This window comes from Phytophthora sojae (genome assembly GCF_000149755.1).
Source record: "Phytophthora sojae unplaced genomic scaffold PHYSOscaffold_7, whole genome shotgun sequence".
Taxonomy (NCBI): Eukaryota; Oomycota; class Peronosporomycetes; order Peronosporales; family Peronosporaceae; genus Phytophthora; species Phytophthora sojae.
Window position 1 is genome coordinate 2,667,256 of NW_009258121.1, and position 27,914 is coordinate 2,695,169.

Here is a 27,914-nt window from a genome sequence, read left to right on the forward strand (position 1 = left end):
GCCGATTTGCACAGTACAAATCTTCCCGCACGTTCTATATAGAGTCAGTATAGACTACTACGGTAGGCCATAACAAACCGAACTTTTTTGATTTGTGCATAAACTCTGTCATATCGCCGGAAGATATGGCGCACTGGACAGACAAAGACTGGACCAAACCAATACAAAAACGAAGTGTTAGTCTATGCACAAAAACAAAGTTTCAGTTTGTTATGACACACATCACAAAAGTTTTGGTTGGCTTGTGGTGCAAATACGCGAATTGTTTACGCATTGTGTCGACAATACGCCTATTTGCACCTCAAGCCAACCCAGCACCACCTTGTCACAAACAATATCATAAAAGGGACTAACCGTCGCTTTCACCGTACTTTATTGGGATGCCCGCCTATTTTAACCGTAATTACTGTGCATCATGCTGAAAGGCGTTTCGGAAGTGCTGGACGCAAACAAATCGCTGAAGTACTTCAATTTCGTGACACCGATCGGTTACTAAAATATATCCTTTAACTTATTTTTGAAAACGACACTTGGAACCTATGAATCGAACTCTTGTCCTCTCACTTCAGACCCGCTCGCGTTGCTTAGCGTGTTTGCACCTAATCATACTGCGACAAGTACATGCAAGAAGCACAAGCGTCGCGCAACGAAGTGTTATGGTCCTCTACATGAGCACGTGTTGCCCAATGGTGTAGCCTTGGCGGTGGCACTGAAGCAGACAGGAAGGATAAATTGGTGTTATGTGAAGACCGTGTTTTCCAGTCAGCTTCGAATTCCTTAATCACCTCGCCATTACGGGGTCCGATTTCCAGCTACACGATCAATGCAGCAGAACTAACTCACTACCACGCATGTAAAATGAACAGGGCGGAGACTAATTGCACCGGAAATAGGGCGAGCCGGACCGCAAATCATTTCCATCAAACTGGATTACACTTAACCCGGCAGGATTCACCTGAACTGGACCGGCCCACGTTATCATTTTGAGATATAAGGTGTTCGCAGAACGAAGTAGGATTACCCCGTCATGTGCCTAGGTTTGCAGGAGCTACAGTTTCAAGCACATCAAGTACTGTACACTCTTGTTTGCTCATCAAGCTAGTAATTGCAGTGGCCGTGGTAGTTGTAGCCGGACGGTAAATTCAAGGATACTACAACAACACTTCACGATGGGAAACTGGGCACGGCTTCCTTCATAATAAATTAATTTCCTTTAGATATTGGGTACATCAGTAATCTAAAGTGACGTTGGTTTCGACCCCTGATTGATGCCAATAAGCGTAATCTGGTACTAAAAGCATGATGCGAGGTAATACTTCAGCTTGCGGTTGACCCCTTATGAAATTTATTGTACTATGTGTCCAGATTCCCTAGCGGTTTCATTATTGGTTAAACTAACCACTTCTGCTACTCCGACACCAACGTAGGGCGAATGAGCTTCATTTAGTTTTCGTGCGACGTTTTCAGAAAAAGTTTGTTTCGGGGCTGGAACACCAGAAATCGGGCCAGGTCTACAAACTGGTGGACACAACAACAGTGCATGAGCCAGTGGCAACTCGTGCAAGACATACTGGCAACGCTGACCAATTCCTCCTTGCATAAAGAGAGTCGGGGCCTTAATCATTTCGTATAAAATGACCAAAAGACAAGTATGATATACATACAGCTAGTAAGCATAATGACAAAACACTAAGACAAAGTTTTCTTGTCGAGATACTTTCACCGAACGGGTGCACCTCAAGTAAGCCGTCCAAGAGGTCACGGTGATCTAGTAGAGTTAGCCTGCCGACTGAAGATTGTGTATACGCCAAACAGCTCATCGAAGAGCATACTGCGGATGCGAGGCTCGTGATGATTTCGAGGCCCTTGTCGTTTTTGAAAGGTGCTCATCAAGGCGGAAATAACTCTGACCTTGATGAGCACCTTTGTCGACGACCATCACGAGCCTTGGCCCGTTGTATAAGTTCAGCACTGAAGGAGGATACCAAAGCACTTGGACAACTCCTCACCGATGGCCTTCTCAATGCCTTTCACGACGCTTTTTGAGCTCGCAATAGGATACGACACAAATCAGCGGCATGGTGATAAAATTACCGTTAATGGGGGAGTCCAAACGATACCAATAGAAACGGGGTATCCCATATAGTAACGCCATCATTCAAGGAGGTCTCTTCCGACCCGCAAAAACACGCAAGATATTGAACCTCACAATCCAACGCATGCTCCCGGCTTTGGCGCCTTCGGGTATGGCTCAGGAGTCAACCGTCCCAGATAGCCACAGCGCTTGTACTACGTATCGTGCCCCCGTAGTTGGGGTGGCAGCCACGGACGTGGGACACCAAGTTGCTGTAGCCCGACCTAGACCTGTGTGTGATGGAGTGGATCGCCGGAACTAGCAAGGGTCCCCCTAAGTTGCGGTATCTTTCATCTCGAATAAGAGCCAAAGGGCCCCGTTCATAGTGTGCTGGAGCGGGCCTATCTCTTACATTTAGACTCTGTACCCATCCTACCCATAAGCCTTAATAAACAACGCTAAGAGCATCTCCAGGGGTAGGTCTCAACGGTGGTTTTATCCTAAAAGTAAGCACTTGAGACTCGGACGAGACTTGTGGCTCCCATTATTGGCGGTTTTAACTTAAAAAGGACCTAAATGTTGGCTTTCGAGTCTTAAAATAAAACTCGAAGCTTAAAAGTCGTGGCTTGATTTCAGTATAGTGTAGAGGAAACGTCACTTTGCACTCTTCAACAATGGGAAAAGGAAAAGAATGCAGTGAAAGCGAAACCATCCAGCTCTGTCGCTCGTGGCTGGAGACCTCCGAGGACGCTGTAGTCGGGGCTGGGCAGAAGAAGAAGGCCTTTTTAAGTAGGTGGTATGAGGACTGACTGGAGAACAAGAGCGATGAAGACAAGGAGGATCGCTCGGAGACTGCCATCAACGGCCGCTGGAAGAAGTTGCAGCCGGAGGTCACCAAGTACTGTGGGGTGTACGGCAAAGTGAAGAGCAGGCAGCGCTCCGGATGGAGCGAGGAGATGTAGCACTCAAAGTCTACGCGGACCGACACAAGCAGGAGTTTAAGTTCCTCCCGGCGTGGAAGGAGTTGAAGGCGGTGGGTGTTGCCGGCACAGCTGGAGCGCCGCCAGCCCCCGACCACGAGCAACCTCGAGCTGGATCCATCCTGACATCGACCACGACTTCTCTTGAAGCCAACAAGGAAAACGAGACCAACACAAGCACTGAAACTTTTTCAACTACGTTAGTTTAACCGTCATGGCACTCTACATGCCATCTAGGCCGTAGCATTGCAGCATCAAGCTTATCTATTGGCGTTCGCCAAATCGACGCCATACGTGCTCGATCAGATCGGTTTTTAACTCGTAGTGAACTACTTCGTCCTCAATGGCGTCCAATGCTTTTGCAATTGTGGTTACGGGGCTCTCGGCGCTGCGGCAGGTCTGGCAGGGCTCACCCAGTTGTCGTCCAAAAGATAGTCGTGACTCAGCGAGCTGAATGGCAGCTTGTCCACAACAATCATGTTGTGGAGTATGATGCAGGCCAGCACCACGTTGTTCATTGCGTCCACTTTCCACAGCTTACACGGCAGTGCAATGATTCAGAATCGCTCCTGTAGCACGCCAAACGTACGCTCTACGTCTTTACGAACCGCTTCCTGCTCGACCGCGTAGCGTTTGCGTTTGTTGCCGTGTGGAGCACTTATACTCGATTGAAAGATTACCCAGGCTGGGTAAATGCCGTCTGTCAGGTAGTATCCCTGGCCGTACATTCCTCCGTTCACCGTAAACTGCACCTGGGGAGCGACCCCACTCACCAGGTCGTTCAACAACGGTGAACGCTCAAGCACATTTAGGTCATTGTTAGCCCCCTTCATTCCGAAGAACGCATACCAGATCCACAGCGACTTGGACGCGACAGCCTCCATAATGACGGTGGACGTCTTTTCTTTGCCCCGGAAAGCCCCTTCCCAAGCTGTTGGGCAGTTTTTCCAACACCAGTGCATGCAATCCAAGCTCCCGATCATTCCGGGGAAGCCACGCTCTGCATTCTCCGCGATCAAGTTCTCCAGGTCATCAGGCGTCGTTTGGCGTAGATACTCTGGACCCAGCAAGCGAATAATATTACTTGAGCGACTCGAGTCGCCATGTGTTCGAGTCCTTATTATAAGCGTTGTGAGAAAACACTTTCTATAGGCATTGCTTCAACAAAACATTTGGTATTAGCTAAGGCAACATTGTTGTGATTGGTTAATAATTTCAACTTCAACTGATTGGTAAGATACTATTTACGATCAGACTTATAACTTTGCCGAAACTTTAGACTTTAAAGTTCTCGTGACCAAACCGGAGAATATTAGAGCGTCTCCAGCGGTCAGACTTATCTTAAGTCTTAACAGGCTGTTTAAGACCTCAAAATTTAGAATAAGTCGACTTTGTGGTAGCGTGCTCCCACCGGGGAAACTTAATCCGAGGCTTAATTAATCGACCAATCACAGCGTCTTTTACTTATCCCAACGAAGGCAACGATGGAGGGAGGCTTGCCGCCGATGTTCAACGGCTCCAACGCGTTCGACGACTCAGACGAGGAGTACTACCTTACCTACATGGTCACGGATGACGCCAGCGAGCCCACTCCCAAGCATGGAGGTTCTACCGCATGAAGAAGAGCAAACAAGGAGCGCGAACGAGAAATTTGGGGAGAGCGCTTGATGAAGGATTACTTTGGGAAAAACCCGACCTACGATGACCGTGCGTATTAGACCTGTTTAGTGCAGTGCACAAAAGTCCCTACAAATGCACTAAAGTACTTTAGTGCACTTTTGGCGCACCTGCACACAACTGATGCTGGACATTAGCGCGTGCACTAAAGTACTTTAGTGCATTTGTGGGGACTTTCGTGCACTGCACTAAACATGTCTAGTGCGTATATATCTGTTGTTGGCAATCAATGATTCAGCTACTTTTGCTAATACTATGTTATCTATGAACACCGTAGAGGACTTCCGCAGACAATTTCGGATGCGTCGTAACATCTTTGAACGCATTGTTGGCGCGCATTTTTGGCGTCCTCGGCGACGATGAGGAGTGCAGCTACTTCGTCCAACGTCCAGATGCAACTGGGAGGTTTGGGTTTCTTCCTGAGCAGAAAGTGACCTGTGCGCTGCGCATGCTCGCGTATGGGGCGTCCGCCGACCAGCTGGACGAGCTGATACGCATGGGGGAGTCTACCGTGTACAAGCGGGTAGTCGCTCGAAAGCAATGCATTCATGGCATATCGCTGAATAGCATCTACGGGTCAGCTAGTGCATGCTCACAGTGGTGCAGCGCGCCATCGTCGCTACGGGAGCGATAATGCTTTTGGTGCTGTTCATCAGCAGACACGCATGGCCGACCACAGCAAATATCGACGGATATTCCAGATGCACAACGAATGTCGTGATCCATGGTGAATTGATGGAGACAATACATAACGGATTGCAGCGGATATCGCCCTTCCGTCTCGTAGGGAAGGCAGGCGGATAGTGCCCGATCTCCGTGAAGGACCTCTGGCGATACCAGCAACGACAGTCACTGAGTGTGCTCTCTGTGGATCGCATTACTTCTTGACCACATCTCTGGAGATATCCTCTATTCGAGATATTATACCGGAAAAGTCGTATTGATAGAGCACCCGGAAAGATAGAGCATCTAGCACATTGTCTTAGTAAATAGTTCAAGGCCATATTATGCACGGACGAGGTCACGACAGGACGCAATGTAGGGAAAATGTACATCGTATTAAAACACGGTGAGGTGCTTGTACAGTGCTTACACAGTTACCTCTTCTACAATGTCCGTGTAGTCTACATGGTTGCTGCGCTTGGGGGCAGGCGCGCTGGCAGCACTATTTGGAGGCCCATACGGCAGGAAAGGGCCTGCCTTTAGAAACGAGTTTTGAACTGTCGTGGCGGAAACACAACGAAGCCCCCCATTGCACGCTCGAAAATCTGATGCCGACGAAACGCAGGCGTTACAGTCTTCGGTCGAAGTTTGGTCCATATTGAACAGTGCACGTGTAAACCGTGAGGCTAGTATTAGGGTCAAACATACAATGCTGCGTCGCTACCTCAGTCACTTGCTCGACAAATGGCAGCCGCAGAGCTTCCAGCTCTTCTCGAGTCTTGCGGCCTGAGTGGCAGATGCGTCGAATGGTGAGGTGGTGCCGGCGCAGGAAGCGCTGGCACCAGGACTTCTTGGCGTCCGGGCTTTTGGGCCCCATCACCTCCGGCATGAGCTCTGTAGCCATGTCGATGATGAAATCAACCGTTACGGTGTGCTCCAGCCGCTGCTCATCCTTGATAAACACGCACAATGTGTCCTCGATCAGGGCCGTGTCGGGCTTGCGGCCGCTGCCGCTGAGTGTGAGGCGGGAGGCACGGTAGGGAACCGGAGGGAGGTAGGGGCTGGCTCGAGGCTGACGCTGGGACTCTTGGGCCAGGCGGGAGTACTAGCGCTCCCAGTTCTGCAGCGAAGGGCGGGGGAAGCCACTTGACTCGGCAAACGCACTGCGGCTCGTGCCGCTAGCGCGCTTTGAAGCGGTTGGTGTGGGCTGCGGTCGCGGGGCATGCTGCTACTGGTTTGGAAGTCAGGCTTCTTCTGCTGCTGGAGGTTTGCGTTGTGTGCTTGCCGTCTCGGAGGAGCCGAACAGTTCACGGCGCACGTCGATCAGTAATTTTCTACCGTGTTTTATAGCAATTTTCGCCTTGTCGCAGTACTATCACAATTATCGGAATGATAGAGCACAGCGCAACCCGCAATAGAAAATTGGGGCTCTATCAATACGACGTTTCCGGTACTACTGCTGCGCCTCCAGTATTCGTGACCCCAGGTGTCTCCCCTCGTTCTATCCAGGGATTTGGGGGTGGGGCAACGTTATGGAAAGCAGGTGCCAGCATGCTACACAGAGTGGGATTAACGCCACAAACCCGCAAGCCGGATGAAGCGTTTAGGGGGCTTTACGGGATCGCTGAATATGCTCTATCCTATCAACTGTATTGGGATAGTAATCACTGTGGTTTAGATCTTTTGGTACTGACAGGGAGAGACACGGTCACTCAGCGGTATATTTTACGCAACAAAACTGTCCAGCCGTATCCAGAATGGCTGCCCTATCTAGAAATCCGACGCTTCGTTCCGTGATAGGCGCCTATCTCGTCTCGTGAGCGGCATAGCCAAATGGTCCCACCCACGGACGGGACAATTATATCTGACCAAGAGGCGAAGTGTCGCGGGCCAGGTAGTTCGTCGACTCCTCCTCGCCCACTATTCGGAACTTATGTACAAGGCAAGCTGCGCTACGGAGCTACAGGTCTCAACTTCACTGGTCAGCCATACACTGATGGTAAATACGCCGAGGGATCCGGTCCTCAAGATGAACATATGACGCTTGTATCGGGCACATGTAGAAAGTGCACCAGCAACAAGCGGTTGCTGTACTGCATGGCCGACGTCGAGCTGCCACGACCATAAATCCACCTACGCATTTGATTACGGTGGCATGGGGATGTCACTTGGCGCTGACGACGCCGTAAGCGTAAACGGCGGATATACCCACACCAGACCATCGGATCCCTGCGCACCTTGCGGTTCTTCGACGGTAGGTCTCACTGGGACCCCGCACCTGGCGGCACAGGGATGGTTATTAGACATAACGATGGGGTGAAGCTCACGCCTCAGATTGTGTGGATGGCTAGCGTCTCCTGCATGCCCAAGACGACCAACAAGATTGCCGAGTATTGTGATCTACTTAACGGCTGCAGTATGTTATCCGGTGCAAGATGATGGGAGCCCACATTGTCAAGGTTGTCATTGAAGGCGTCGCAAGCAGCGTGGGATCGTTGGACGGTGGTCGCGATGCCGGCACTGAGCGTGCAGGGGGCTACGCCGCCGGAGTGGCCGCCACGTAGACGGAGGACGCGCTGGAGCTCTCCAGCGCGTGGAGACCGCGGAGACCGACCGGGAGACAGCTGGTGCAGCTATGGACGTGGAACATGCCTCGACCCAGACATTTACAAGGACTTTATTGGCAATGTCAGTTATGTGCGGACCGACTGATGATGGCCTCCCGGTCTCATTGTTTACGACACACACGGCGGACGGAGTAGCCAACCTGGGCATGGATAGCAAGAAGGGCACTCAAGTAATCGCTACGGATATGGCACGCCTGCCTTCGGGCTGGACAGAAATAATCGCACCCCTTCAAGCGGACGTTGAGCGCTGGATGGACAACAATCCAGATCAGAGATGAGGTAGGACTCCGGACCTCCCCACATTCTGGAGCACCTTAGCGGGTACACATTTGCTGGCTCTACTCGATGTAGTCAGCATACCATTAGATAATCGGTAAGCATCAGAGTGTGGCGCTGTGAATCTTCAAACACACCCAGCGACAGGTGGCAGCCTGGCGCCAGAATGTGATCCAGTCCCTCAAGATTCTACTCAGGACGCTAGCAAGGTAAAGGGGAATCTGGCAGAATCCCAAGACTCAAAAGGTATCAAACAAGAATCCCCGGTGCCCAGCACGATGGCTGGACTTCAAGGTGCATGGCTGGATCGCAAGACGCCAAGGTACCCAGTAGGTCGCCAAGAAGGGCAAGCAGCAGGGTGTGGAAGGATAGCTAGCGCCGCTTTCATGTTTTGCGTTGCTCTCAGAATTCAATTTGCTTTCTCAAGTGCATTGGTCGTCATACAGAGGGCAGGAAATGCTTTAGGCCGTAAGTTACCCTAAATGACAGTTATACACATCCACTTAACAGGCGCTGTCCCTAGTCATGTACATAAAAGTGGCCGCATGCACACTCGCTGCACTTGCTCGTACACTGACCACGAGTACTTACACTCGCCCATGACGTTCATTGTCGCGTCATCAAGCGAAGCGACGAGAAGCTGAAACGTCTCCTTGTCCTGCGAGTTGGTGAGAAGCTGAAACGCCTTCTTTTACTGTGAGAAGAATGCATCTCTCCATCGCTGGCCCCAGTGACAATAGCATTTTGTTCGCTGATCTCCCACACACTTTCAGTAGAGCTTGAATTCGAATCTATCAGGGTGTAAAGTTTGTTAAGTTGAAGTTCCAGCTGTTTTTCGGGTTGGAGCGCGCCATGGTCTTGGCTTCGTGGCGACTTGTCCTTTTAGCCAAGCTGCACTCAGAGCCTGTTGAGGGTGATGGGGGAAGTGAGGAAGCGGTATTCATGGAGAGTTAGGCCGAATCACATACTAATATCGAGGAAAAAGGCAAACCCATCAAATGGGATCAAACGCATACCACAGAGGTAACCGCAATTACACTCACTGATACTAATTTGTGTAAGACGTTTAATTTTTCGTTCACACGATATAGTCTGAGTAAAACTATTGCGAAGCGCGGTTGGAATATCCACCCCTAATTAGCTAACATATTTATCTTTATTGGATTTGAAAACCTAGGGACAAAGCGAAATCGGTTAGCAAATAGGAGTGTGTAATCCAGCTTGGGCCACTACCAAGGCGTCTTTGGGCCGATATTTCCCGGAGGTTGATGTCATCCGTGCCAATTAGGATGCTATCCTATTGTTTATCTTGTGCAAATATCTCTATAGGCTTTGGGGCCTTACATATATCACGCTACGAAGCTGGCGGCTTGCATCGACACGTACAGAGCTATAATTATTTAGCTCAAATAGCTCGGAATGCCGACTTGCACGGTGACATTACGCCTTATTTACAAACAAATCTGTTGCGAAGGGCATGAGAGTGTCCGCACCGGTAGAGCTATTTCTATTCTACCGGTATATTTAGCACGAGAACCACCTGTTTATTTTAGAATTGGCAGTGGTATAGCATCGTCCTATTAGCGGTGTTGCTAGCTATTTTCCTGTCTCTTGCGTGTTAGGTAATGGACGTCACCGCAGGAGCTGAGTGGGTTGAAGCGTTCCCGAATGAAGCTGATGAAGAGGAACACGCATTCATGGCTATCATTGATGCCACGCCACGCGGAATCTGTGTACAACCCGAGCCTGGAGGATCAAGACCTGGGCGCGCACCCAACAAGAAACGAGATCCAGCGGCTCGCCACTTAAGACTCCTACAGCAGTACTTTGGGCCCGAGCCAATATATAACGAGCGTGAATTCCGAACTCGGTTTCGAATGACCTAGCGTTTGTTTATCAAAGTCTTACAAGGAGTAGTGGAGACCGACTCGTACTTCGTTGAGCGGCGGGACGCTACTGGAAAACTCGGCATCTCGAGCTTGCTCAAAGTTACAGCTGCCTTAAGGATGCTTGCATACTCTTCGGCAGCTGATTCCATCGACGAGAACCTTGAGATAGTGTACTTATATGCTTGAAGCGGTTTTGTGAGGCCGTAATTGAGCGCTTTGGGAGTGAGTACTTACGATCCCCGACGACTTCGGAGCTTCAATCAATTCTAGAGCAGAATGCAAGACGCGGGTTCGTCGGTATGACAGGCTCACTAGACTGCATGCATTGGGAGTGGCGTAATTGCCCGACCGCTGTAGCTGGGCAACACAAAGGAAAAGAGAAGAAACCAACAAAGATATTGGAGACCGTCGCAGACTACAACCTTCGCATTTGGCACTGCAACTTTGGGTCTCCTGGTTCTCTGAACGATATCAATGTTTTGGATAAGTCCAATTTGTTTAACGAATTCCTGCAAGGTAAGGCCCCACGCGTGGAATACACACTCAATGGTACGTTAATATTTTTCGCACAATGTACCATAAAACACTTTAGGCTTATTATATCGCTTATGTGAACTAGGCACGAAATGCTTATCTACTTGCGGATGGTATCTATCCAGAGTGGGCTGTATTTGCGAAATCAATTGAGCGGCCTCGCGGAAGAAAACAAAAACATTACGCCGGATGCCAGGCAGCCTGCCGTAAAGATGTTGAGCGTTGTTTCGGTGTCTTACAAGCGCGGTGGCGGATCATCGACACACCATGTCGGTTGTGGCGCGCCGATGCAATGGCAACCATCATGCATGCATGCATCATCTTGCATAACATGATTGTAGTGGATGAGCTGGATGATCCAAGCTTTACGCACAAATATCTGTTCGACGAACAAGCTCAACCAGGGGTGCTGCCCGACATTCGCGTTACGCGGCCGACTGCGGCCGGCCACGGTCGCAGATCTCATAGCAAACTCGCACGTCCTGCACAGCCAACGACAGCACTTTCGGCTGAGGAATGATCTCATTGACCACCTGTGGGAGCTACATGGGAACAAGGATTCATGTTCAATGTCGGTCACGGAACGTCCGCTGAGCTCTAACGCAGACACCTGTGCATGGCAAGCAACAAACTTCGATACAGCAGCGGAAATGGTTTGAAACCTTGAGCTGAGCGAGGTTATTACTCGTGTGGAGTTGAGCTTCCCCTGGGCTCGGAGAAGCTCTTCGAAGACATCTTTTACTCGACCGTAAAACTCTTCGCTGTTTTGGTTGATGCCTATTCCTCCGTCTTCACTCACTTCGATCCACGCCTCGCAAAGAGCCTTATCTTCGGCAGCACGGTAGTTCGCTCCTCGAACGCGACCGCTCATCTTGTGCAATGGCCAATAATTACTCACACACCCGATGCTATTTTCACTGCCAAATCTTGCATCCGAAATAGCTTTGAGGCTCAAATGCTATTTTTATTTAGCATTTAGGATTACCGGTGGCTCGACCTGGAGCTATTTTGCTGTCAGATTTCGCACTTAGCAAGTGATTAGCACTACCGGTGCGGACACTCTGAGCCTGCCTGCTAATCGCCATGATAATTCCAAGTCTAAAATAGAGGTGGAGGATCTAATTTGGAGATCAGTCGAGCTAAATAAGACTTTGGAGTCTAAATTAGCCCAAACCTTGACCGATTTACTATCCGATTAGACATTTGGGGTATATCTCCCTGATTTTAGAAAATTAATATCGGCCCGATTTTGCTACCGACAAAATCACTGAAAGATTAGCACTTACGGTACTGATCCTCCAACTTTTTGAGTCGAAAAGTGTTCGAAAACACAAGTCGACTCTGATTGGTCCGCCCTTATAGCTCCAAATACATCGTCACTGCACCGATGGCGCCCGAACCTGAGGGCAAGTGGGTCTTCCCGGAGCTGCGCGCCATGATCCTGCAGTCGACGCGGCCGCCCGCGCCCACTCCGGACGATGCGGACAAGGAGAACACCGAGACAGAGAGCCCCTTGGTGTTCCGCACACCAAGTTTCCTGCAGTCCGAGGTGCCGTGGCACGTGGAGCAGCAGCTGAGACGCACCACTTGCGCCTTCGTGGAGCACTTGGCACAGCTCCTGGAGATGCCCGACGCCCCCAGCATCGCGGCCCAGCTGTTCGTGCAGCGGTTCTACATGCTGCACTCGTTCGCGACCCACGACCGCTTCCTGGTAGCCACGGCGGCGCTGTTCCTGGCCGGCAAGACGGAGGAGTTCCCCATCAAGGTGCGGTACGTCACGGAGGCCTCCATGTTCCTGCTGCTGTGCAGAGAGCAGGCCCAAGAGAAGCTCCTGACCAAGCACAAAGCTACCGGAGGCGCCAAGAGCAACGGAGTGTCAGCGCCTCGACGGTCGCCGTCGCCTGCTCCGCCGGCCAAGAAGAAGCAAAAGCTCGACTCCAAGGGCAAACCGGTGGAGATGAGCTCGACGCTGGGCAACGACAAGGAAGCAGCAAACGCCAAGCACATTGAGTGGCTGAATGCGTTGCTGGAGGTGGTGGATGTGGGGGAAGTGGAGGCCAATTCGAGCAAAGTGCTGCTGCTGGAGCGGATCCTGCTGCTCACGCTGTCGTTCGAGATCGGGGCGCCGCAGCCGTTCGCGTATATTGCGCCGCATATGGAGCGAGTGTTCGCGCTGGAGGCCATGCACCCAGACATTTCGTACGAGAATACTCGCCAGATCACGTTCTTGCTGGTCGCGGACGCCGTGAAGAGTGGGTTATGTCTGGCGTTCGACTGCATCGCGCTCGCTGCGGGAGCAGTGTATCTAGCCTGCTTGTATCATCACCAGGTGGTGCCGAATGTTGCAACAGAGAAGAACGAGCCCTGGTGGACCGTACTAGAGCTTCCCGAGAAGGAGCTTGAGGAGGTCGCGCGATGCTACCTGTGGATGTATGAAGACGAGAATGGACAAAAAAGCCAAGGACTTGGACCCGACTTCCTGGATTTGTGGACACGATATCGGCCAGACGATAACCGACCCGACCTTGAGGCTGTCAAGGCAATAGATGCAGGCTTACATACGCCGTAACTCGGAGAAACCAGGAGGAAGGGTACTTTTTGATGTCTTTTAAATCTGACTTGACCATTGCACAACGGCGCGGTAGCTCCTTCCCAGTGTTTTCCTCAACCCATGCAGCGTGGTGGACCCAGATGAAATTCGCTTTACACACTGATCGGTGTCACCATCAAGGCATTCAGACCCAACTCCGCGCCTTGCGAGGGCTATCTAGCAAGCTCTTGATGTAGAACACCTGGAAGAAGCACACCACAAGGTACACGACGCATTCCAGAGCTCCGTAGAACATCACGTGCTTGTTCATCTCCTCCTCCACTGCAGCACACAAGCGCCAGAAAACACATTAGAGACTGTCGCCTTCCAGCAATTACCGTGTCTCAGTCCAAAAGCGCACCTTTGATATGCCTGTCTGTCCGAATCAGCTGCAGTCTCTGCTCGGACTCGAGCTCTCCGAGACGCACATCCAGGTGCGATGCGTACTTGGCCAGCACGCTCACATGCTCTGCAGCAATCACAACAACCTCATCAGCCTAATGATAATAGTCAACACCAACCCACTGTAGGTCGCCGCACCTTTCTCGACCGGATGCTGCGACTGCAGCGTGTTGGTCACGTGTGTCACCAGCTTGCCGTCCGAGTCCGGGTTGATGAAGCACAGCTCGTGCACGCCCGCTTGCCTGCAACCACAGCACCGTCAGAGCCATTCATCTGGCCAATCAACGCGTCTCCCATGCCAATGCGTCTACTCACTTGGGCGTGAGCAGATATTGTCCCTCGGCGTCCCCAAGTCGGCGGTAGATCGTGACGCCCTCTGGGTTCTTCACCTCCATGTCAATGTGCGAGTCGGCAGAGCTCACCACGTAGGCCCCGCCAAGCTCGTCGCCCTCGAACTTGGCGTCCTGGTAGAAGCACTGGCTGCTGCCGCCCTCCACGTAGAACGTCAGGCCCTCGGACGGGTCGAAGTCGAAGCTCTCGACGGTGCGGCCCCTGGGCGCGTACTCGGCGTCTGCGCCGACGCCACGCGGCTTGTCGTCGTACGGGTCGAACTGCGGGTCCTCCGCCACTGCCGCAGCCTCCGGGTCCAGCTCCGCGAAGTCGCCCGCCAAGATCCCAGGCAGCGCCAGCAGCAGCAGCCGCGTCATCGAGCGCAACATCTTCATCTTGACCAATATCGGACTATAATGGAGTATTTTTGTGCCCGATACCAATGTTTGTGTCTATTTGGTGTGAAACACATCATTTTTAAGCATCATTTCAATTTCAATCCGAATTATCTGCTGAGTATGGAATCAATACTATTGATGCTGAGGCTGGTAGCTACCGTGGAGCAGGGAGCAGCAAGGCTTTATTTGCTGTTTTGACCACGGTAAGGTGAGGAATATATATGCCTCTTCGTCTTCCGCTCACCGGAGGCCTAGCACCATATTTTGTATCATTTGAAGTCTCGAGTTCATCACTCCTTGGATAGATGGAATCAAGAAGTCGGCCTCGACGTGAGAGGATCCGCCCCCTGCACAAGAGCTTCCGCCTGGATGGACATCAAAGCTCCAGGCAACTTTGGTTCTATGTCCTGGGTCAGTGCTGGTTGCCGCATTAGGCTGAACCCGCTGCACACGAGTTGTTGGTTACATGCCGCCACACCTTCGAATGCCCCATGTCCACAGACCACTCCACCGTCGACTCCATCAGAGCAACGAAGCCCCCAGGAATGGTTAAGGCTTTCATCACCAGGTGATTGCCACCAGTGACGAGTATGCCGTTCTGTAGTTTCACGGGCAACAACACCTTCATCGTCACCGTGTCCGTGGAGCGCCAGGCAACTTCAGCGTCCATCTTGACGCCGAACTGAATACCTCCCACAGCGCCTTCCACACGTCTTCCTCGCTGGAAGAGATGAAACTCTCCCGGGTGAACTTGATTGCAAACTGCCCGTCCGAAGGATTCAGCACTTCCACCGCGTCGACGTCTCGGTCTGCGTCAATAGGCAAAGTGGTGGACAGAGCTCTAACGACAGCACCACACTTCGAGTTCAGGGTCTCCTCCAGCGCATCAAAGACCCAAGCGTTGAGCTGAAACTTCCGGCCGACGCAGAGTTCCTTGTGAAGGGACCGTGACGCACGCAAATGACAGAGGCTCTGGAGCTGGTCGTTCGACAAGAGCTGCTCCAAAATTTTCTCTTGGGATACTGCAACGCGCTTGAGCACTCGTTAGCGCACCTTGAGGTAGATCCGATCGGCCAGCGCCTTCTGGTGTCGCTTCCGATCTAGCCCCGCCTCCCACTTCTCTGATTCGAGGGCACGACGTCGCTCCAACTCGGTCAGCTGCGTCGTCAACTTTGCCGATTCTTGACGCAAGGCTGCCAAACTCTCTTTACGACGAAGCCACGTTAACTTTTGCTTGCCCTTCTTCGTCTTGCCTCATACAGCATCAAGCACTCGCCAAGCCAAAGCTGGGCACAGAGCAATACTCAAACAACATACAGTAATCATGAAGCCCAGCGTAGTAATCGATGAGTAGGGAGCAGCGCACTCAACGCAACTTGCTTGTTAGCGACGGCTGCCTACGCCATGGAGACTGGACCAACCGAAAACGGTTTGGTCATTTTGACGAGAGTTCATCGTGTGTACATAGTGTACACAGTAGAGTACAATAGATCGACCTCGAATTGCGCTTTTGAAAACGCCGGGCTCTCGGGCAAGAAGATAATCCTCCCTGGTCACGTGATGACACTCCCTTGTTGACGCGGTCAGGTAGAAAACCGAGGTCACCACATAATCAAGCCATTCGAGACGATTCCTCCGCTTCGGTCGCTTCGAAGCATTCCCAAACTTGACACGAGCAAACAAGTCATCTTGACCAAGACAAGACCCTGATGCAGCCTTTCCCTGTTCGTATCAACGACCCGCTCCTGGGAGCGCCCAACCATTTCAGCATGGACTCGACCGTTGTGGGGCCTCTCTTTCCTCGGTCCAAACGCGATACCAAAAGTTATGGCAATGCCCCTGGCTGGAGCAATGTGCGCAGCATGAGCCAGAGCTACCATGATCCATACGAATACTCGCCTGTTCCGCCGATGCCACCCACGCCGCTATCTCTGGCTCGACCCACCTCTTCAAGCTTGATCATGCCTCCACGGAATGTCGATCCTGGTTTGTCCAGTACAAGCTCAGCGTCCGACGGTGAAAATCAAGCTAGACATGCTCCTGGTCCTGGCAAGGCCAAGCCGACGCAGAAGAGGATTCGACCCAGCACAGAACATCGTCGGGAGCAGTGCCATCTCAATCAGGCCCGATACCGGGACAGACAGCGTACGAAGATCAAACTCCTCGGACAAGCGGTGTCAGAAGGATATTTCTCTGCTAGAACGCCAGCGCGATCGGGCCCTCTTCGGAGGTAAGCGCAGCGTCTACAACGTCATTGTCGAGTACTTCCACCTCTTTCGCCACGGCGTCGACGTCTCCCGTGGTTGCCTCCAAAGTGACGCAACGCAGCGGCAACAAGTTTTCTTGCGCTACTCGATGGCACCGAACGTAGTTCTAGGCGAAGACTAAGGGGTGACGGCTCTCATGCAGCGATGGCACCGGTATTCGGCTTGCTTCCAGGACCTGGGATTTCGTCTAGATCACATGAGCGAGTTGTCAAAGGGCCTCATCGTTGTGTCGGCGTCGATCAGGGTGACCATCACGAAGGAGACACTGAACCAAGTGTTTCCGCGCCTTTCGGGGGGCCGTCACGGCAGCCGAACCGGTGAGCAACAAGACTTCAAGGCCGTGAGTCTGGGCGTGAAGCTGCTGCTGCTCCCGTCGACTCTTTATTTTGAGTGGGATCGCGTAACTATGCAGGTCGTGCGCTTGGAGATGGCGGTGGACTTCTTGACACCACTTCGTCGGGAGTTTGGGAACCTGGAAGATGCGTCGTTCGTGCTAGATGGGGCAAACATTGCACCCGACAGCGCTATCAGATACTCGTGTAAGTGTCTGATGGACCAGGGAAGTGGTAGAATGCTGTACATGTACCTACGTACCCAGTTGATAGGAACGATGGCGAAGTTTTAAGTTCAACACGGTGCTGTTTACTTGAGTTTTGGGTAGTACCCACCCACTTTTGCTGAAAAACAGTCTCCTACTTTTTAGTAGTAGATGCTCCACGTACGGTGATGTGGCAGCAATTGCTGCTTGTTGTCCTCACCAATTTGCCACAACAGCCAGTCGAGTTCGATTACTTGGAGCTGGTGTCCTCGGCTTGTCATTTGCTCGTGGAGCATCTCCACCGCTTGAATAGTTGCGGCGCGAATTTCGATCTCCATCTAAAGTAAATGACAGAAATAAGGTTGAGCACACTGCACCAAACACGATTGTACACAGGTAAATGGGTAGCTGCCTCACCTCACTTCCAGCTGGAATCTCAGTTTTACTGTCCACCAGTTTCGAGAGCTCCGATGAGTAAACCATCACGCCTTCAGGGCGAAGTACTTGTGGGACACGATAGTCAGCTGCAGCAAATAATAAAAATAAAACGACTCAGCCACTAGAAAACAACTAATTTCCGCGTACGAGCTTGTCCCCTACCGAACATGGTCAGCTTGCCGATATCATGGAACGAGGCAACACCAGAAGTACGACGCCCATAGGCCGCCCACACGTCGCCGACCAAAATCTGCGCGCGCTTGTAGAAATGCACCTGCTCGCCCTTGTAAACAGCATGGTCCCGGAAGCCTATATCGCAGTGGTTAGCTTATCAGCGGACCAGCCAAACAATTGCAATGATACGAGTGCAGGCCACCTGGAATATTCGCAAGCACGAGCCGGATAGCCTCGACCGCCGAAAAGTTGGCTTGCTTGATCATATTGAGGGCAAGTCCGTCGAAGAAGTATTGCAGTACTTCCCCCACTTCACGAACTTTACGTCGGCGCTCGTCTTGCTGCGGGGGTGTGAACGGGTGAAACCACGAAGCCACGGTCTCATTGGTCACGGTCGCCAAGTTGGCGGCGTCAAGAGCATGCCGGTCCCGCGCCAGCGCCGTCTTGAGACCTCGTGCTAGATGCTCGTACTCCATGCTGTCGTCAATCAGCCAGACGAAAAAGATTATGTTAGTATATGTTTAAAATATTTAAAGATAAGAAACAAATAGCTAATGTAGATAACTTACTTTTCCGTGGGCCAGAAGCAGAAATTGAGTGCGTCCAGCACGAACACGTATTGACAGGTCAGCGGACCGTCCTGCTCCACGTCTTCAAAGTAGTGGAAGTCCCCACTGTCCCATGTCACCGCGCCTTGTTGGTCTCCACTCAACCTATTGCCCTAAGATTATTATCATTCTTAGGATACGATAATAATAACATATTTGGTCGTCAATAGTAGCCATTTCCATACCAACTTGACAGCCAGTCGCTCCACGGCGGACGAGTCGATGCTCACGTGGGTCGCACACTGCGCCACGCGCGCTGTGGACTCTCGAACAAGCGCTGTAGGGTCCATGGCAGTGCTGCAGAGAAGGCCCTCGACAAGGGGCGCCCTTTGACCACCAAGCATCAGATTTGCATAAATGAAACTATCAAAACAAATAGTTTTGCTCCTTAATAAACAGATATTCGTTTCGATAGTTTCGTTTAATGTAAGGAATCCTTATTACATAGCACGGCAGCGACTTCGTTTTTTGCGCTCTTCCGCCCAAACAACGGACACCAACGAACTATGACCAACCATGTCTGCCACCGTGATCCCCTCGGTGGGGCCATCGATGGCTGAACACCTCCACGGCCTGCGCGGCGGTGCTCGACCTGACTTTCAGGAACCACTCCCCTCGCCTGCGCCGCTTCAAGAGCTCTTCGACCATCACCGGGCTGATGTTCCCCTTGAGGACTTCCTCCGTCGGGTGTGTGAGACTCGGCCTACTGGCACGGCCACTGCCACCTTTCCAGTGATGCTCGACTCCGGCAACTTCTTCCAAGGGGTGTCGATGCCACGCATCATAGACTCTCTGATTCGGGACAACGGGAACTCGGTTCTCAAACGTCTACTGCGTGAGCATGCTTTCGACGCGATCGACAAACGCCGAGATGGCGGCTTACGCATCCTGGTTCGCACAAGCGAAGCGCAGCAAGCTTTGAATGGCGAAGAGGTATCGATCATGGGGAGGAAGTTCCGGATTGGGCTAGAATCGCCTCTGGCTCAATGCTTCTTCCTTGATGTGATCGGCCTCACTACCGCGGAGGAGGCACTCACCGTGTTCGGGTCCCTGGCCTCTCGTGGGGCTAAACCTGTGTACTTCCGACCTGCTGCTTACGATAAGGTCTCAGGCCTTTGCTCTACAACGTGGCGTTTGTACTTTCCAGGGGAAGAGGCTCCACCAAGCCTCTTCCGCGATAGGAGCCTACGCTCCTACGTCCGTGTGGGGAGGAAATCCTACCGATGCTTCGGTAAGAATGACGCGTCTGGGGGCCGACCTCGCCGTCAAAACCCACCGTGGGAAACCCCGGCACTGCGTGTGCATCAGCGCACGAGAGAATCAAGTGGTGACGACGGACCCACGGCTGCAGTCACCGGAAACGCAGCTGCGGCCACGCCAGCTCCTTCAGATCCAGGACAGACTGTCGCTCCCCAGGAAGCTGTACCGTCGAGTCACTCACCCCAGCCTGAGGAGGGTGGTGGGGTGCCGACTCAGTCGGCAGACTCGCGCGCACGCTCCATGTTGGGCAGGGAGGTGGTCGGTGCGGTGGAGCCGGTCCACGATGACGAGGCAATGCTGGAGCAAGTCTCGGGGGGGGGGGGGGGAGCGCGCTCACTCGCCGAGCCATTCTCCGCCTCGCTCCCCAACGCTGAGGGTTAAAATCGCTTTAACGTACTTGACGATTTCGACGGCGATGCCGACCTAGAAGTCGCCACAGCCAACGAGGAGGACGCTGTCATCTATCAGATTCTGCCTAGGGTGTCTGCAGCTACTAAAGCGTGAGTCCGCCACCGCTTCATGTCGAAGCGCCCAAAGCACTCGTCTGGTTCCCAAGACCTCGACGCCGATGAAGCCATCACCAAAGCTCTGCAGGAACTCGAGGAGACATCGCTAACAGCTCAAGCGGCAGTGGACGTCGACGTCATAGGGGTGGCCGAACGCCACGTCGAGGCGGTCAAGTTGGAGTTATCCAGGGCCAAAAGCGCGGAGAGTCTACTTAATTCGATAGTGGCGGCTCCTCATGCCTGGCAACTTGCACTCCAAGCTTCCGAGGTGGTCGATCAGTTCGAAGACTTCATCTCGCTACACGCTCTGAACCGGCAATTGCTCCGCCTGCCTAACGCCAGCTCCAAGTCGTTTACAGCACGGCTCGCGACTGTCGATCAGTTCCACTCTGGGTCCCGCTCTCAACTCATTGCCTCTATCACAGCTGCGGCAGGGTCATCCGAAGAAGGTCGCATTGGCTGGCTCCACGCGCGATGTGTCAGTCTCTTCGAGCTACTATTGATTCTTATGGCTACTCACACGTTTCGAGACGACTCGTGGCTCGCCATCTTCGCGACCAGCTCCCCGTCCTTCTTGAAGCGTAAAGGACTGCGTCTTCTGGCGGAAGCCACGCTGCGAGATCTGATCCACTCCAGCTACGGTCACGGAAAGCCTTCTTCGGCTGCCAGGCCTCGCCACTCTACTCGAGATCTCTGGGTTGCAAGCTTCCGCCGACACGGTCTGGATGGACCTGACGGTGTCAGAGGTGAACCCAGCGACGGCCGACCAGGATATGGGCCCCGACCGCAGCTAAGGTCTTGCCGGACTGGCATAACCTCAGCGTGCTCTCCGCCAATTTGAACGGGATATCTCCAACTGGCACGGAAGTGGCCCACCTCGCCCGGCGCCATGCCATTGTGTGTATCCAGGAATCCAAGCTGCGTGATGCGTCTCAAGCCTCGACGTTGCGTTTCGTGGTGGAGGCTTCGGCCAAGCGCAAAGCTTTCATCAATGACAGGAACGAAAATCACTCGGGCTCAAGGGCCACTCGTAGCGGTGGCATCGTGACGGTCATTGACCCCAGCTTACCCGGTTTATCATCTGCGGAGGAACTTGTTCAGCACCGTCGCGAGGGCAGATACTCAATCGTACGACTGGTGATCGGGCCTTCGGTGGTGTATATCCACAACATATATGCCCCCAATGGCAGCAGGGAGCGCAATAACTTCTTCGCAACGTTACCTCGGTCTTTCCCTGAGGATGTTGTCCACATTGCGTGTGGCGACTTCAACTTGACGCTGAACCCCTCGCTTGACGCGCTACGACCCGCGTCAGACCCGAGCCAAGCTGAATGTCAGGACTGGATGACTGCCTGGCACTGGAGGACTGTTGGCGGACCCATCATCCAGCGGACTATGTTTTCTCCGGGCCCACAAGGGCAAACAGGATAGACTACATCGCCGTCTCGGAGGACCTCTGCACTCATCAGTACGCTGACTCCGCGTACGTGAACCTGGACAAAGGAGGAGATCACCTCGGCGTCCAGCTCCAGCTAACCAGTTGGCATCATCCACGCGGTCTGGCTTCATGGCGAGTGCTCCGGTGGTTACTCCACAACGAAGGTATCCGAGAGGAAATTCGTACGGCGGCCGCCGAGCTGCTGCGTAACCTCCCTAGCTCTGACAATCCAGGCGTCCTCTGGTCAGCCTGGAAATACCGGGTCCGTAAGTACCTCCAACGCCAATGCAGTTTCCTCCGCGCGCGAAATCGTCATGTTCACGACGCCCTTGTCCGCCGTCTGGAAAGGCTGTCGTCGCTGCGAGCAGTGGACTCCTCCCCAGCGGTGGCCATCGCATGGTATTGTGCCAAGCGGGACGTCGAACTCATGTTGGAGGGACGTGAAGTCTACAGGAGAAGCTATCGATTTGACTATTTAGCGACTGCACTGGAGACCAACTCGTCGGCCTTCTTTCGTCCACCGGAGCCTGCGCGGCGGGTACCGCTCGATCGCGTCGAGCAGCAGGATGGGACCGTATCCACGGATCCGGCAACCATCTACGAGACTTTCCAGCAGAAATGGGGCTGTATCTTCGGCGATAAACGATTTGTCACGGACTCACAAGACGTCGCTGTCGACCTGTCTGCTCAGGACCAGCTCGTCAATGCAGTGGAAGATGTGCTGGCACCAGCCGAGGCTCTGGACCTCGACAGCGAGTTCACCACATAGGAATTTACAGAGGCGATCATTTTGATGCGGAGCGACGGTGCGCCGGGCCCCGACGGATTAACGGCACGCTTCTATCAAATCGCTCCAGACATCTTTGGGGAAGTTTTGGCTCGGGTATTCGACGGTCAGTTCCAGCGCGGCACTCTGTTAAGCCACCAGAACCTTTCCGAAGTCTTCTTGCTGCACAAGAAAGGGTCGAGAGCGCGTGTGGAGAACTACCGACCGATATCGTTGATGCCAGTGGAGGTAAAAGTGGTCTCCAGGGTTCTCGTCGAGCGCTTGAAGCCTCTGATGCACAAGTTGGTCCATGAGGACCAGCAAGGTTTCATCCCCGGTCGCTCGCTCCATCACCACCTGTTGTTGCTTTTGGACCTGCAAGCCTTCTGCCAGTCCACGGGTCAATCGGGGTTCGCCGCTTTTCTAGACTTCGAGAAGGCTTACGACCGAGTCGATTGGAAGTACTTGCTTCGTGTCATGGAACGACAAGGGTTTGGTCCCCGCTTCCTCAAGTGGATCCACATTCTTTACTCGAAACCAGCTTGCTCCCTCATGCTGGACGGCTGGAGCCAACCCAAATTATTCCCGTCTCGTGGTGTGAAGAAGGGTGATCCGCTCTCGCCGTACTTGTTCCTGCTGGCAATGGTCCCTCTGGGAGTGATGCTTCGTCGTCAACCGGGCGTTGGAATCCCTCTGCCTATGCGCCGCATTGCTACAAGCCTCTTCTTCGCGGATGACTCGTTGCTCCTCGCAACGTCCATCGAGGGGGTACACGCCCAACTTCAGACAGTCCAAGTCTATTGCGCGGGCTCCGGAGCCAAATTAAATGCCTCCAAGTCAAGACTGCTTCCGCTGTCTGGCACCTCCGCCAGGATAACTTCGGCTCCGCTGCCGGTAGTCGCAGCCGATGAACGTGTTCGATACCTAGGCACCGACTTCGGGTATAATGTTAACGCCGAGGCCACGGAGCGGGACCTTGACCAGAAGCTGAGCCAAGCACTGCGACGATGGCAGTATCGCGCCCGCACTTTCGAATGCCGCAAACTGATAGTGACGACGATGGTACTCTCCTTGCTCTGGTACAAAGCCCTTCATCTCGTCATCCGTCCGACCACGATCCACAGATGGCAGCGCATGATCATTGACTTCGTCGTTTACAAGAAAGTACCACCCGCCTCAGCTCGGATTCGCCTTACCACCGCAGAATTGGCAGTGACTCCGACAGCGCAAGGAGGCCTCGGTGTCCCAGAACTCGCCTTGTTCCTCACGCGCCACAAGATGCGACTATTCCAAGAGTTTGCAGCGACGGTCGAATTGTCGACCACATCTACGATTCCGCTCTGGGCAATTCTCCCCCTTTGGGCCGCCTACGGCGGTGAGATTTCACACTCGACCCGTCTCGACGACATATTCTACCTATCGGCCCGTGGTCGTCAACCTGGCCACGTCATGTCATGGTGGAAATGGGCGTGGCGCCAGTGGCATGAACTAGCTCCACGTATGCAACAGCCACCGATGCCCAACACCCTTCATCAACGCCGTCTTCTCCACGCGCCGCTGTGGTGCAGCATCCTGCCACGCTTGCAAATCCCATCAAGCTCACGAGACCATTTCGAACCTCTATCCGACGGACTGCCGACATTCCACGCCTTCTGCGATCAACTGGAGCGTCTCGGTTACCGGTCTCTCTTCGACTTTCTGGAACCTATTGGAGCCACTTTCTCTCTTGCTGACTTCATGCACTGGTTTCTCAGCCGCCATGAACTGTTCCGGTTTCGTGATGCCACTGTAACGGGGTTACACGAGAGTTACCCGAAGGGTTACGAAGTGGGTACACACGGTCTAACCTAAATCAGTAGGAGAATCAGTACATGGCTTCAGAGCCACTGATTATGCATATGACTAGGGTTCACTACTAGATAGTGAACCGGATACATTTACACCGTAGGCGGCTTTGCCGCAATAAAGTGAAATACATTCAGTTTGAGATTTACACTGAAGAGTCTAGGGTTGACTCTTGGAGTCCGTAGGGTGTACGGACTCGTACGTTCTGGGATTAGAACGGGCGATCTTAACCCTTTAGCTACCAGGCCGTTCCTGAGGGGTCCACTTGGACCTCTTCCAGAGCCTATCAAATCGTTGCATTTGAATTTTTAAACCAATCAGAGGGATCACGAGAATGGCCGGTTTCCTTTGAAATCAACATCCCCCTCAAATTTGATTTCCCCTCGTGTTCTTAACATGGAGGACGTCGAGAGCTTCGAGAGCGTAGAGAGCGTCAAGCGCTTCGAGAGCTTCGAGAGCGTCGAGCGCGTCGAGAGCGTCGAGCGCGTTGAGAGCGTCGAGAGCATGTGCGGCTGGTGCGGCGCACCGGAGTGCGACTGGCTGCGCTATGGTGGCGAGCTCGAGGAGGCAGGAAACCGTCTGCAGGGCAAGCTGGCGCGAAAGAGGCACCGCAACCGTGCTATCCGCATATCGCTGCGTCGATTGTATCTCTATGCTAAAAACGGAAACATGAAGGGGGACGCCCCAGCATGCATCACTCGACGCCTCAACCAACTTTGGCCGGACAACACGATGGTGGGTATATTACGTGCAGCAGCGACTGCATACGGCTTGATCCACCCATTCTGCTTGCGATAGGCGGAGCCGGCTGCACGCCGTGCTCTCCTGCAACATCGCGGGGCTGTGATGGACCGAGCTGCGCTTGCGCGTCGGCCGCGCCACATTGCATGGTGGTGTGCTGCACGTCAGTCGTACTGTTGAGACGCACACCACCAGCATCCCCGATACACGTCCACAGCGCCTCCTCGATGCATGGCCACTGCGCCGCAAACTGCACCGCCTTGTAGACTGCTGTCACTGGCGTCGGGATGCTCGTCATCAGCACTGTGTTGCTCGTCGTCAGCGTCGTCGAGGGTGGGATCTGCGTGCACTAGGCGGTCCCAGTCGTCGACGAGCGCTTCGAGTGCAATGTCCTCGATGCTGTAGTCCTGTTGAAGCTCGAGCGCGTCCCAATCTCCGCCAACTCCTGCTTCCATTGTTCCGATGTGCTCGCCGGTCGCCAAAAACCTGAATGGCATTTATACCGTTGATATCAGCTTGTTACGAACCGAATCCGTTGGTCTGGCTAGCACACGATAGGGGTCCGAATGGACCCCTGTCCGATACGAGGATGGCTCGTCTTATGGCCAGCAACAATTTCGTCCAATAGAAATCGTGGATTTGCTTCTCTTACGGGTCCCTATGGACCCGTCGGTGGTCCGGTAGCTAAGGGGTTAAGCTGAGACTCTGCGAGTCTGTTAAGCTTCCTCTGACGCAAAGCTACGGCAGCCCCGCTGCACTTGGTAGCACTTGTAGTCAATCCGACACCTGAGTCTGTATAGACTGACCCTCTGTGGAGAATGGAGCAGTTCGCTCACTTGCCCCCGAACCAGCAGGATGCGTTTATAAAGCTTATGTCCTTGCTGGGCCCGGAGGGCGTGACGCAACTTGCGCAGCAATGCCCTGACGCGGTGAACGCGTGTCTCGAGGCGTTTTCAAGCTACGAGAATGCTCTTCTAGAGCACCTCCAGCAGAGGATGGCGACTGCCGCGGCGCCCCAAGCACCCCCTTCGTCGTCCGACACGGGAACAAGACCCAAGCCGCTCATGTTGAGCGTGAAGACCTTCGAAGACAAGGAGGGTGAAAGCTTGAAGCTTTGGACCCGTGAGGTTGAGATGGCTATGAGCTGAGCTCTACTCCGGACGGAGTCGCAGCGCGTGGCACCAGCTATCTCGAAGCTCGGTGGGCGAGCGAGAGAGTGGGCACTAACGTCCGGGACGTCGGTCAAGGTGGCCTTCCCGACGTGGGACCAGCTGAAACAGCAATTGTCGCGAGTGTTTGCTCCGCCTAACGAGGCGTATCGCGTGCGCTCACACTTCCTGGCGACCAGGCAGAGCAAGAAGGAGTTGATGGACTATGTCCAAGAGTTGAGAACTATCATTGCTGGCATGTCTGCGGACCCCCTGCCGGAAGCAGTCACCGTTACGGTGTTCATAGAAGGGCCTCCGCACTGGTATTGCCAGGAAGGAGGTGTTCCGAACCCACCCGAGCTCTTTTGAAGAGGCTGTGAGCGTCGCATTGAATGCGGAACACAACTTTAAGTCGTCGAGACTTGGGTGGAATGCGTCTTACGCTAGCGCGTCGAATGGTGCGGAACCCATGGACCTCAGCTATGCTGAAGACGAAGAAGCCGAGCTTCGTGCTGCTGAGCAGCGTCGCGGTATCCGCAGATGCTTCATCTGTGGTGACATCCGTCACCTTCGTGCTGGGTGTCCGCTGCGCCATCAGCGCCAGGCTTCGTCAAGCCGCTCTTCGAGTTCGAGCCAGGGCTCTGGTTTGTCTCGGGGAAACGAGAAGTCCCAGTAGGCGCGGGGCGGCCTACTGCGGAAGAACTAAGTTCTATTGAGCCTCGGCGAGGTGGAGGTCGACAGAACTTAGCCCCGAAGAGAGCCGTACTCTCTAACACAGAACGTGTATGCAAGCCGGGCTTGCTAGTTGTCCAAGCTTGGGTGAAGGGCTTCACGAAGCCATGGACGATTTTGATCGATTCGGGAGCGTCAGGTAACTACGCCCGCCGTTGTACGATGGACGGAAGCTTGCTTTATGCTGAGGCGGTGGTAGCGCGCGAGAGTGACATCGTCACCATTCGTCTCGCGACGGGCACTCGTGTCACGGTGCCTAAGGTCCTGTGGACCTGGGCGTGAAGTTTTTGGATTTTGATAGCGTGGAACGCTGTCTGGTCCTAGGCCTCGATTCGAGATATGATCTCATCCTTGGTATGGCGTGGCTGGAGCGCCACGAGCCTTGGATCGATTGGAGGTCGAAGACCCTTGGTGCTACGCACTTCTCTCCTGGCGGAGCATTGACGAGTCATGAACCCACCTCTGCTAGGAAGCAGAAGCGCTTCTGGCGCGAGCACTGGACCGAGTCGGTCAATGTGCTTGACGTCGGAGTTTCCGAGTTGGTGGACACTGTGTGTGTCGAGAAGGAGCGTTCCGAGAGTGGCTCGCGGACGGCAGGTGGAGCGGCACGAATTCCGCTGAGCGGGCGTGCGTCTGAGGGCGATGCGACGGCGCGGTCGGCACGATGCCGAAGAACAAGGGGCTTTGCCCGGATGAAGATCGTGGAGTGGTACGTAATCCACTGAGTGGAGGCTGCGGATCGTGCAGCTCTTCGCTGAGTGTCGGTAAAGACACTGGAGCTCCCCTGGAGCTAAACGAGGTGGTGACTCCTGGCGTCAAGACGCACGCGAAATCACGGAGCTCTTCAGGGCGGACGGTGTCCATGAAGAGGAGGCAGCGCCGCCAAGCGCTGGCTGCGAGACGCAAGGCGTCTGCGATCTCACGAGTCGAGAAGGCCGTGTCGATCGGTGAGGCTCCACGCGAGAGCGAGCAGCTCTATACACTCGTGAATGGAGTGACGGGCGACGTCGACG

At 53.5% G+C, this 27,914-nt stretch overlaps 10 protein-coding genes across 10 annotated transcripts; 4 read left to right on the plus strand and 6 right to left on the minus strand.

The window, feature by feature from the left end:
- Positions 1-2,748: 2,748 nt before the first annotated feature.
- On the plus strand, positions 2,749-3,263 carry PHYSODRAFT_336728 (hypothetical protein; the record flags this gene model as incomplete). The annotated part of the gene is made up of 3 exons (XM_009534330.1): positions 2,749-2,826; positions 2,890-2,994; positions 3,066-3,263. The coding sequence occupies 3 exons, from the start codon at positions 2,749-2,751 to the stop codon at positions 3,261-3,263; spliced, it is 381 nt and encodes a 126-aa protein (XP_009532625.1).
- Positions 3,264-3,429: 166 nt separating this feature from the next.
- Positions 3,430-4,109, minus strand: PHYSODRAFT_258783 (hypothetical protein; the record flags this gene model as incomplete). The annotated part of the gene is made up of 3 exons (XM_009534331.1): positions 3,430-3,590; positions 3,633-3,806; positions 3,861-4,109. Coding segments are annotated over 3 exons (584 nt in total), but the record flags the coding sequence as incomplete, so codon positions are not given.
- A 1,711-nt stretch (positions 4,110-5,820) lies between these two features.
- On the minus strand, positions 5,821-6,618 carry PHYSODRAFT_258807 (hypothetical protein; the record flags this gene model as incomplete). Its single annotated transcript, XM_009534332.1, has 3 exons — positions 5,821-5,927; positions 6,103-6,499; positions 6,559-6,618. 3 exons carry the CDS (start codon positions 6,616-6,618, stop codon positions 5,821-5,823), a joined length of 564 nt encoding a protein of 187 aa, XP_009532627.1.
- Positions 6,619-11,330: 4,712 nt separating this feature from the next.
- PHYSODRAFT_386677 (hypothetical protein) lies at positions 11,331-11,579 on the minus strand (the record flags this gene model as incomplete). The annotated part of the gene is made up of 1 exon (XM_009534333.1): positions 11,331-11,579. A coding segment is annotated over one exon (249 nt), but the record flags the coding sequence as incomplete, so codon positions are not given.
- A 528-nt stretch (positions 11,580-12,107) lies between these two features.
- On the plus strand, positions 12,108-13,356 carry PHYSODRAFT_548034 (hypothetical protein; the record flags this gene model as incomplete). Its single annotated transcript, XM_009534334.1, has 1 exon — positions 12,108-13,356. One exon carries the CDS (start codon positions 12,108-12,110, stop codon positions 13,287-13,289), a length of 1,182 nt encoding a protein of 393 aa, XP_009532629.1. The 3' UTR covers positions 13,290-13,356.
- A 99-nt stretch (positions 13,357-13,455) lies between these two features.
- Positions 13,456-14,419, minus strand: PHYSODRAFT_516225 (hypothetical protein; the record flags this gene model as incomplete). Its single annotated transcript, XM_009534335.1, has 4 exons — positions 13,456-13,592; positions 13,672-13,779; positions 13,851-13,954; positions 14,028-14,419. The coding sequence occupies 4 exons, from the start codon at positions 14,417-14,419 to the stop codon at positions 13,456-13,458; spliced, it is 741 nt and encodes a 246-aa protein (XP_009532630.1).
- A 261-nt stretch (positions 14,420-14,680) lies between these two features.
- On the minus strand, positions 14,681-15,766 carry PHYSODRAFT_303990 (hypothetical protein; the record flags this gene model as incomplete). Its single annotated transcript, XM_009534336.1, has 5 exons — positions 14,681-14,884; positions 14,919-15,122; positions 15,152-15,418; positions 15,494-15,688; positions 15,758-15,766. The coding sequence occupies 5 exons, from the start codon at positions 15,764-15,766 to the stop codon at positions 14,681-14,683; spliced, it is 879 nt and encodes a 292-aa protein (XP_009532631.1).
- Positions 15,767-16,209: 443 nt separating this feature from the next.
- PHYSODRAFT_336732 (hypothetical protein) lies at positions 16,210-17,332 on the plus strand (the record flags this gene model as incomplete). Its single annotated transcript, XM_009534337.1, has 3 exons — positions 16,210-16,585; positions 16,671-16,807; positions 16,880-17,332. The coding sequence occupies 3 exons, from the start codon at positions 16,210-16,212 to the stop codon at positions 17,330-17,332; spliced, it is 966 nt and encodes a 321-aa protein (XP_009532632.1).
- A 74-nt stretch (positions 17,333-17,406) lies between these two features.
- PHYSODRAFT_516431 (hypothetical protein) lies at positions 17,407-18,755 on the minus strand (the record flags this gene model as incomplete). Its single annotated transcript, XM_009534338.1, has 6 exons — positions 17,407-17,583; positions 17,663-17,769; positions 17,846-18,010; positions 18,060-18,334; positions 18,427-18,578; positions 18,651-18,755. 6 exons carry the CDS (start codon positions 18,753-18,755, stop codon positions 17,407-17,409), a joined length of 981 nt encoding a protein of 326 aa, XP_009532633.1.
- Positions 18,756-18,981: 226 nt separating this feature from the next.
- PHYSODRAFT_515278 (hypothetical protein) lies at positions 18,982-19,554 on the plus strand (the record flags this gene model as incomplete). The annotated part of the gene is made up of 1 exon (XM_009534339.1): positions 18,982-19,554. A coding segment is annotated over one exon (573 nt), but the record flags the coding sequence as incomplete, so codon positions are not given.
- Positions 19,555-27,914: the final 8,360 nt, after the last annotated feature.